The 11,087-nt window shown below is 33.6% G+C and overlaps 1 protein-coding gene across 10 annotated transcripts in view; it reads left to right on the forward strand.

Moving 5' to 3' along the window:
* The window catches only part of RNF152 (ring finger protein 152), a 107,735-nt gene extending 97,924 nt beyond the window's left edge, over positions 1–9,811 (forward strand). For all 10 annotated transcript variants that reach the window (XM_074279050.1, XM_074279055.1, XM_074279052.1 and 7 more), the window contains one exon: positions 697–9,811. In XM_074279050.1, the coding sequence (XP_074135151.1) occupies positions 856–1,473 (618 nt within the window). In that variant the 5' untranslated portion in view covers positions 697–855 and the 3' untranslated portion in view covers positions 1,474–9,811. The remainder of the gene's footprint in view (positions 1–696) is intronic.
* Positions 9,812–11,087: the final 1,276 nt, after the last annotated feature.

Here is an 11,087-nt window from a genome sequence, read left to right on the forward strand (position 1 = left end):
TGCTGTGAAGCTCAGATAAGACATTATACAAAGAGCTTTGAAAACTTCAAAATGCTAAATAAATATATTTTCATTATTAGAGGCAAGAGAGGCAAGGAAAACAAACAAACAAAAAAGGATAAAAATATAGACGAGTATATGCAATGAAGGAATGAAGAAAAAAAATATCAATTGTTTGTTGTTTCCAGAATTTGTCCTAGCAGGAAAGGGAACTCATATTCCTTTAAAAATGTAGAAATGCTTTTTAAAAAAATTAATACCCTGGAGAAATTAAAGGATCTAAGGGAGCTCACTGAAATGTTTTTTTTTTTTTTTTCTTTTCTTTTGAATGAATCCCATTCTTTTTGGGAACCTATTTGAAGCCTAGAATTTGCATAAGTCTTGGACAGTTTATATAGTCTTAAGGGTAGAAACATTTTTAGAAACCTTACTCTTGTCAAAACTTAATTTAGATTTGCGCTCTTGAAGGTTTTGTAGATAAAAGTTTAAGATTGAAAATAGCTAGTGATTTTCTGAGTGTGGGAGGTGGAGAGGTGTCTGGCTGATAAAAAATCTCATTTTATATTTTAGGTTAAAAAAAAATTCTCAGGTGGTTTGAAATATTGCATGAATAAACATATGCACAGACATTCACGCTTTTCCTGAGTTCAGTTGGACTTCTTCAATTAACTTATTTGTGTTCTGTATTTCCTTCAGGCATGACCAAGTGTGATAGATGCTTATGAACTTCCTGGTCACTTTCCTGCATTGGAAGGACTCCAAAAAAAAGAGTATATCCTGAGCAAAACCCCACCCTTCTTCAAATTGTGGACTAAACCTCCAGGTCCGGAACCTGCCCCTCCCTGCCCCGAGGTGATGATGGAAACCCTTTCTCAAGATTCTTTGCTGGAATGTCAGATTTGTTTCAATTATTACAGTCCCAGGCGGAGGCCCAAGTTGTTAGACTGCAAACATACCTGCTGTTCAGTTTGCCTCCAGCAAATGAGGACAAGCCAGAAGGACCTGAGGTGCCCGTGGTGCCGGGGTATTACCAAGCTTCCCCCAGGGTTCTCGGTCTCCCAGCTCCCTGATGATCCCGAGGTGCTTGCAGTGATTGCAATCCCCCACACTTCGGAGCACACTCCAGTCTTCATCAAACTTCCCAGCAATGGGTGTTACATGGTACCCTTACCCATCTCCAAGGAGCGAGCATTATTGCCTGGAGACATTGGCTGCCGCCTGTTGCCAGGTAGCCAGCAAAAGTCTGTCACTGTGGTGACCATTCCCACAGAACAGCAGCCTCTGCAAGGGGGGATTCCCCAAGATGCGGTGATGGAGGAAGAGCAAGACAGGAGGGGTGTGGTGAAAAGCTCCACCTGGTCAGGGGTTTGCACTGTGATCTTGGTGGCCTGCGTCCTGGTTTTCCTGCTTGGCATCGTTCTGCACAACATGTCTTGCATTTCTAAGCGCTTCACTGTGATCTCCTGTGGCTGAGAAAGGCTGCAGAGTGAAATTCCATGTGTGTACCAACTTAGGGGTTGAGAACATATTGGTGATGGGATCACAGTGAGGTGTATACGGCAACACTGACCAATTGGTGCAGGGCACTAGGCACTGGGTAAGCCACTTAATTATATAAAGATAGACCGAAAGGCAGAATGCAGGACCTCTCAACAAGATATGAGGGAAACTGTACTGAGTGATGGTCACAGCTTGGAAGGAGATTGCATGTATCACCATAATAATTTATTAAATGAACTGTAATTTATGATTTTATCATGTTAAAACATATTCTACCTAGATGTTATACTGTACAAGTATATATGATGTGATCTCTAAATGCAATAGATTAAAATCAAAATGCTATGTATAGAAGTAGAATTAAACATGAGAATCAATGTAACAGGTATGCAATGCTGGTTTCCTTTTTTTTTTTTTTTTTTTTTTTTTTTTTTTTTAAATGAAAACTGTTGTAAAACCAGAACTGTCTTGAGTTAGTTTATGAGGCATTTTTATATCTTTGGAATTGCACCTAAATTAAAATAAGTTAAATGGACAATAGTTTTTCAGAGCAAATATTTTGAGGGGAAAGTGTTTCATGTGTGATGTATTTGTCATGCACTATCCTATTGTCTTTACCTGTAGTTAAAATTCTATGTTTGTTAAAGTTCAGAGCCCTACAGGGAAGCAATAAAACAAATATCAAGGAAGGAAAGATTTATTACTGCAGAAAATTTGCATATCTTTTTTTCCCCTCTCAAGCCATTTTGCAAAACAAGAATCAGAAGTGTAAATATGTGTGTGTGTGCATGTGCACGCACCTATGTGTTTCATTTACCTCAGGTTTTAAAAACTTTTCAGGAAGTATTTGGGATGCTAGATCTTTATGGATACAAGGGAAGTTTTTCAAGAAATTATATCATGGGAAAACAGAATTCTTTCTATGAAGAAGTGCACATATATCATCTTGATCTTCTCCCATATTTGAATTTGGGGTTGAAAGTATGGCAAAAACTGTAGGTGATACTTTAATTTTTTCTCTGAATATTAAATGATGATAGGTGTATTCAGTTGATGATAGATATGGGCTTATAGATATATATACACATTATAGGATGCTTCTTTGGAAGACGATGTCTGACATGAGGATGACAAAGCCACATGGAATTGTATCTTTTTGTTTTTAATTGTTGATACAAAAATAGATGAGTGCCAATACAAAGGCAAGCATTTATGTGTTGAGGAAAGTAGCAAGCTGATTTAGCTTCATACATTCCTGTTTGAAATGAAAAAAATTCACCATATATTATCTTAGATGGCCCTGTGAAGGATGGACTCATATTAAATAATAGATCTTTATCCATTGCTATTTACCCCCTTAATTAATAAAACAAGCAACTGTAGGCTTGACAATTCTAATTCATGTGAGTTTGGTAAATCAAGTAGCATATGAATAGACTTTAACTTGTTAATATCTCTTTTCAAGTTCCATGGAACCAAGGAAAATGAGGAAAAACAGAAACTGACAGGCAGGTCCCTAATAACCACATTTGGAAATGTAGTTTATAAAATTATGGAACAAATTAATTTTTTGTATTTAGTAATTCAAGTATTCTCTCTCAGTACAGTCTAATTATGTGTAACAATGCAATGGAGTTCATCTATTATAAGGCACTGCAATCACACAAAAAGAATAATGATAATATTAAGGGAAATTGGTATGACTATTTTAGTATCAGTGTCTAGTTAATAATAAAGCATTAGGTTTGCTGAATCTATCCAATTCTTTCTCTCTCTCTCTTTTTTTTTTTGAGATATTTAGGAAATTCATTTGGAAAGACAAACAAGAAATTAGGTTAAAATGCCATATTGTATAACTCATTGGGCATTATAAAACAAATAATTATTTGATATTAATAATTTAGGTATCATATTGACTGAATACTATCCTATGTTATGTAACACCATATACTATTGGGTTAGTGTCAATTTCTCATAGTTTCCCAGGATTTTGTAATGCATGCCCAATCTAGCCATTTGCTTGTTTCTATTACATAAGCAAATTGGAAAATGCATTTTTAAAAAATGTTCAAGAGATCCCTGTGCTTCTTATTTTAAGCTATGCCACAGTTTTTGGGGTAAATGTTGGAAACTAATTATTTTTGTGTACAGTGTGTAAAAATGGACTACTTTGTAATATAACATGATCTAGTACTCCCCTTGTATGGCGTACTTTATTTTAGATTTTAACCCACAATAGAATGTTCTGTTTTTCTTAGTATGAGACCTTGCAATAAAAACTATTCAGGAAAGTTATACTTAACAATCTAGTGCTGACTTTGCACTTAAACAGTGTGAAGCTAATTTAGTCTGTGATAGATTGTTGGTCTTGCTACTTTCTTTAACTTTGAAAAAAAGAGATTAAAAAAAATTTCCATTACTCTTGAATTTTTAAAGTGGATTCTGCTTGAAGTTTTTTTTAGTGTACTTGTGTATCACAATCATTTTTATTTGTGAATAATCAGGTATTTTAAAAAAGCTAAGAGACTTGCAGAAATTCATTTTAGCCTCCTATATTTGAATTAACTTCTATTGTGATAATTTATCAGTAAAACATCCAACCCAGGTGCACCCTCTACTCCCCATATCATCTGACTAAAAGACAAGATTTCCATACACAGAGATCTTCACACCAATAAAACTTCTCATTTTTTCAAATACAAATTTGAATGGATTTAAATGAATTGAATTTTAGGGCTAGTAGGCATTATAGAAATAATTTATTCCCAACCTCTCACTTTACAACTGAGCAAACTGAGACACTGAGAGGTGTGAAATCATTTCACACAGAGCCAGGAAGAGAACTCAGGTCTGACTCTGGTCTTTTTTACTCATTCCATTGCACAACAGAAGAGAATCAGAGAGTGCTTATTTTTGTATTCACCTGCCTAATTTTCCATAGATGGGTTTTCCTGGATTTCTATTGCCACCATCTTGATTTCAGGGGGAATGCATATACTTACTCACCAGCTGTTCTCTTTGATTGGTAGAACTGTGTGTTTATTTTTAGCTTAGGCTTCTCTGGGAGACAGAAGAGGGTTTATTTGATGATATATATAAGTGAATTGAAAGAAAATTGTCAAATGTGATTCTGCAGTGTAGGATTTTTAAATTTCATATTAGTCATTTTTATAATGTTTAAATGATATGTAAAGGATTGTAGGTGTTTTGTAAATATTCAGCAATCAAGAGCATGAAGTTTGTTCTTTATCAGTGAACCTCACTAAATGTGAATACAGTATTAGCAAAAGAACACTCCATTCAAGAGTAAAATTTTTGACCAAAAAACCCACAGCAAATTTTTTTTAAATGGTAGATACAGCCAATTGTAGAAGGCATGAGTTACAATGATAAAGTTTTCTGTGTCAAAACACTTATGCCTGATGATTAGAGAGAGCTATAAGATATTTTGGTTTCTGTAAACAAAAGGAAAAACTCCACAATTAAACTTAAGGTTCATTTAAATCACGGGTCACAGCAGGAGTTGTAATCATGTTCTGGTTAATCATTTTGGCATTATTTATGCAGATGCACTTTGAAAACTAAGCTATGAGGCCTTAGTTCTTGTTAAAAATTGGGTAATATGTAATTGAAAACCCCTCTTAATTTTCCTCTTTAGGCTGTCAGTGGACTTAAAATCAAGTATTAAAGTATTTAAGGATGAAAGTCCACTGATGTCCCTCTGTGATTATTAGTTTGCATCAACAAATGATAAAACAAACTTTGAATGTCTATCACGCCTCTACATGTGGGGTTTTTGAGCCACAGTGTGATAAAAAGCTTATTAGACAAATGTGCAAATATTTCTCTTTGCTAAATCTGCTCTTACTAAGCAATAGCTCTAAAATGTTTTGGCTTATAAGCTGTGCATGGTATATGATATGAAATTGTTTCAGAATTTTGTGGCCTCCAGTTTAATGTCTTTTGGATGAGTAAGGCAACCTACTCATCTCACTTCTTTCCTTTCTCCCCATGTTAGGTATATTGATGTGTTAATAAGATGCATTTAACTTTAGTGAGTATGGGAATTTAAGAGTTAGAATTTCCTGCAGTGTAATAATAAAAAAGGTCTTTAGTTGTGTTGTTTATCCTTCAAAACCTACCAGCTAGATGAAGTTGTTCGCTGGGGTTGCTTGTGTATATTTGTATGTAGATGTATATGTATACATAAATTTTCAGATGCCAAACTGAAACAGAAATACTAATTTGCATTTCAAAGAAAGGACTAAGTAGGGGACTTTTTTTCAGGTTTGTATTTCATTTCTTTGGGAAAGAATTTAGGATTTGTAGCCTCCCATTAGTTTACTAACAATATTTTTTCTTTCCATCATTCTCATAATTCACTTAATTTTTTCTAAGGAAGTTATGTGATTTACAAAACCAAACAAAACTTTACCATAAAATCACTTGTGTCTCTAACAAAGGACAAAATTAAACAGTCTGATGGTAATTAGATCAAAAGACAAATATTTATGTGTCATTTTATTCATCCCTATCTGAAGACCAATCTCTCCTCCAAAAACTAGATATCCAGTGCGATGATTCTAGGTTTCATGTATCCGAAAGGATATTTACCACATTTTACTTTGCAGTCTTATTTCAGAGCAATAAAATGTATGTAAAAATTGGTTAATATTTTTGTTACCCGAAGTATAATGAAAATGTTAAGTATTTGATTTAATTTTTTCCTCTTTGAATTGAGTTGATTTTTTTCTATGACATTTTTCAAAAGAGGAGGATAAGACTCTTGTCTGTGTTATCTTAGAAATTTATTCTCTCTCTTGGTTTCCTTTTGAATTGTATGGAATAGGTACTGATTTTGTTAATATTTAAAAGGGGCATTAATTTCTCAAAATATATAAGCAATGATAAATAAATAATAATTTCAAGATCTTGTAGCATTAAGACCTTAAAGAATGTTTACTCCAACTCAACCATGTTGATTTACAAAGGAGGAAACTGAGGCTTCAGAGAAATCAAATCATTTACTTTAAAGTCATATAGCTAGTTGGTATTAGGAAATCAGTGTCTTATTTGTCATTTCACCTGAACAGCTTATTTGAACAAATCTGATACTTTCAATGAACAATGATATTTAGAAGACCTTAAAGAATGTTTATTCCAACTCAACCATGTTGATTTACAAAGGAGGAAACTGAGGCTTCAGAGAAATCAAATCATTTACTTTAAAGTCATATAGCTAGTTGGTATTAGGAAATCAATGTCTTATTTGTCATTTCACCTGAACAGCTTATTTGAACAAACCTGATACTTTCAATGAACAATGATATTTAGAAGTACATTTTTGAGAATGACAGATAAATGCCATCTCCTTCCTCTTAAGTAAATATTTGTTTTGTTTTTGTTACAGAGTTTTTGGTTTGTTTTCATTTTTTATTAGTAATAATAGAAGAGCAAAATTATCACTTTAAATTATCATGTTTAAAAAAAAATCATCCTTTCTCATTCCCTTTATCCATGTCTCCTCCAACCTTACCTAGTGTTTATCAAATCTGTCTTTCCAGTGGTAAATTTCACTTGGATTGGTGCTTGTACTACTTTGAATAGTGAAATTAAAAAACAGCTTTTGTTTGACATCTATTATGTATTTAGATGCTATGCTACATGCCAAGCATGCAAACACAAGAACGTTAAAAGCTTATGGTCTAATGGGAAAATGCAACATTTAAATAGATAAACCTGATGAAATGTGTAAATAGATGAAATGAACCAGTTGATCTTTGATTCTTGAACAAAAAGGGTCAACACATGATCGGTTAGTAGCTTCTGGTTGCCCTCTTCATCAGTGCTCTTAATTCAATCAGGATTTCACACTTGAAAGACAAAAGAAAGATAAGGCTTATTATTTAATTTAAGAAGTAATTAAGATCTATTTTTAAGAATATACTTTGGCAGCCATGTTTTTACACTACAAGAAAAAAAATTCAAATCCTTTTTGAGGAGTATATTGAAACTTAAATAGATATTTTTTGGACATAGTCAAACATCAGAATATATGTTTATTCTTTAGTTCCATGTACTGTAAAAGTTAAAAATTACATATACATAAAAGATTTTTTGTCATGTGCTGCCAATTATGTGTAAAATCCTGATGGAAATGTGGCACTTTCCAGGTTGTTGTTATATGTATTTCAATGATTTTGGATGTATAGATAGTTTATTAGCCAATTATCATGACTTATACTGTTGTCTTTACCAACTACAAGGAGTGAGCAAAACATCTATTACATGTTTATGGAAATTTTGATAATATTATTTAAATTTTTGGCATGGCAGTCATTGATCAATAAGGAGTATAATCATTTTTGAGATTTAATCCATTGTTTCCCAAGTGGCTTGTTATATTGGGAGCTCAATGAAGATGGCAGCATATGACTTTTGAACTGAAGTGTACTGGTCTTTAAAAGCTTACCTCACATATAACGGCTATTGTTTCATAAAAGTGCATTTCTGAGCTTATATTGTTACATGTTTTCAGGTAAAAGACATCATGATGGTAAAGTGGGTCCAGTGCTCTCTGGATAATTCTTGAAATCAAAGGTATTGTTAGTGTTATTATTATATCTTATGGGCAATCACTTTGTAGCACACTAGGCAAAACATTGAAGAAATCTTAAAGTTTGCCACAATGTGACTTTTTTCTTTATATTCTTAAGAATGTTATAAGATTAAGCCTCCTTTGCCAAAATCTTTTCCAATAGGTCATTGCCCTGAAACACATCATGATAAGCTATAGAAATAGTGGTCCATGAAAAAAATAAAATCTATTAATTTGTAGATGTTCCCTAGGGATATGGGTTATCTTGTGCTGTTGAAGGCTGTCTGCAAATGGTTCTCCCTTTCTGGCTTTAGGTTTATATTAAGATAATCCACAAGTATCAACAGTAGATAGTATTAGTGGGGAAAAGAGTAAAATGGAGGGAAAAGAAGATCTTAGAGTCAAATGTCCGTTAAATATCAGTTTGGTGCCATATATGTTGTCTTCTATTAGCAACAATTAGCATAGTGTTACTATCTTTATGATATGCTTTAAATATCATTTGTGGGATTTTTCTGAAACTTACCTGATTATGGGATATAGTTTACCAAATGCCATTGTGTGGGGATGTATCCTTTGAGGAAAGAAAGCAAATTCTTAAAAGTAGTAAAATCTAGTAACAATGCCTAAAACTAGAGTTAATCTTGTGGGATTCCAAGATGACTAGCAAAATTCAGTTGTGGGGGAAAAAATCCAGTAATGAACTAGACTGGACACAGTAATGAACTAGACTGGATACAAGTTCTTTTTAGCAACCCTCTTGTTTAAACCACAATATTAAATGACTTAAAAATGAACAGCATGTTCAGAATGTACCAACTATAGTGAGTTTGAGAGGATTTGAGTTAGAGAGAAGCTGAGAGGATTTGAGTTATTCTAGCAATCTAAGGAGTCGTCAAATTGTGCCCCTCTTGTACAGATTTTCTCTCCTTAAATTGCTAATACCCTGGTAATTTCAGACACATGATGAAGGCAAATTGTACCGAAAAAATATAAATCCTAGCATCCTTTGGACTGCTTATTACATGTTCCTTTGCATACATTAGCCAACTTAAAGAGATAATTGCAATTGGATTTGGGAAACATTTATTCTTAACTTTTGGAGTTTCTATTTTCATCTTTTCTTCTTTGTTTCACATATTCACTACTACTTGTATATGTCTTGCTCATTTGCAAGTATGAGGTTGGCTCCAGTTCAGGGCCACAGAAACCCTAAGTCTCAGCTTCACTGTTCCATTTGTAGGTTCCCTAGTCTTCTCTAGCTTTCTTCAATTGATAATATTCCAGTCAAATAGCTTAGATTAATACTGCTCAGAGGCTGTTAACTCAAGTCTGTGACATGTTTCATTTGCAATAATGTGGATAATTTATTTTAGAAGCTTTTCTTTAAAGGGCTAAGTAGCCCTACAGATATATGAGCTGCCGGGCTGTGTAGAAATATCATCCAAATGTTGCCAAATATTGACTTTGTAAAGGGGATATGAAGCTGCTGTTTATAAATCTGAATGTCTTAAAAGCACTCTTTGCTTGCTCTTTCTGTCATAGATGGTGTCTTAGAAAGTCCTGTGTGTTTTTCTCCACTGATCCCTATTTTAATATATGGTATTTTTGTATGCCAGACTGATGTCTTGTCCTTTGTATATGTGGTAATGTTGATTTTATGACAACTGTTAAAACATTTGTTATGATTAAAATTCTTAAAATGATTTCAAATAGGCTGGTTGTTTTTATTTTTTTTTCCAAAGAAGAAAAATTGACTGGAATTTTTATCCATTGGTTATGCTAAAAATTTTAATAGGCTTGGGTAGAAATAAAACAAAATGTAGTTTCTGAGCCAAGTTTTTTGAAAGTAGAGCTGACTTTCAAGTGGCCCCGAAAAGCCAAAGAAAGCATTCTTTATGGATTTTGTAAAGACCAGATGCAAAACATGTTGCTGAGCCTTGAATTTTGATAGTATGCCATGCCCTGACTGATGTTTTTTAAAATGATGCAAAAGGTCTTCTGCTCTGGCCTTGGGTGGGAGTCCTAGTGAGGGTACATCCACATGCACCTTGGTGCATTCAGGAATGAACTGGCCATGGTAGAATGCTAAGTTCTCCATAAAATTTTTTAAAGAAAAGGACCTTTGGGAATATGGACTTTTTCAAAAAGACTTGAGTCACTTGAGAAGAAGATGGGGATTCAGAGATTCAACCTCATACTGATGAAGAATGTGTGCCCTAGAGAATCTAAAGGACCTGCCTCAGAACCAGGAGGAGATTAAAATCCAGCCCCTCTATGAATAATGTGACTGAGGTGAGGTGAAGGGAGTAAATAATGACTCTTTGTGGTTACAAAAAAATTCCCACAGATTTAGCAATTGAAAATATGAGACTGTGAAAGGTGTCTCAAGTCATTCAGTACTCCTAAATGCAGTTCAATACGTGTTTCTACTTTTCTTGAAAAGGATTATTGATTATTTTGCACATATCTAAATATTTTCAACATGAGATAATCTAGTCTTAAAGTGGGGAAGAAAAAAAAATTATCTCCAGCTATTACAGAGCATATTTGGGAATATTTGTGTAGAAAGTTAATTCAAGATAATGGGATGAATTGGGATAGAGAAAGAGAATAGAAGATGATAAGCTTTTAGGCAAACACAGCTTGAGGGACTATGTGCTTTGTAATACAGGGTAGTTTTAACTCTTTAAGTTGAGTAAAACTTAAAAACTCATTCTCAGAACAATGTTTTTAAAAGCATGACATAAAGTATGTAAGATTACAAAGGAAATCATATCAAAATTGTTAACTCTCTTTTTTAACTTTAAATAATTCATAATTCCATGTTAAGAATAAGTGTTGGCACTCTTTGCAGATGACATGATGGTGTGCTTAGAGAACCCCAAAGACTCTGCTAAAAAGCTATTAGAAATAATTCAGAACTTTAGCAAAGTTGCAGGATACAAAATAAATCCACATAAATCCTCAACATTTTTATACATTACCA

This window comes from Sminthopsis crassicaudata, chromosome 1 (assembly GCF_048593235.1).
Source record: "Sminthopsis crassicaudata isolate SCR6 chromosome 1, ASM4859323v1, whole genome shotgun sequence".
NCBI lineage: Eukaryota > Metazoa > Chordata > Mammalia > Dasyuromorphia > Dasyuridae > Sminthopsis > Sminthopsis crassicaudata.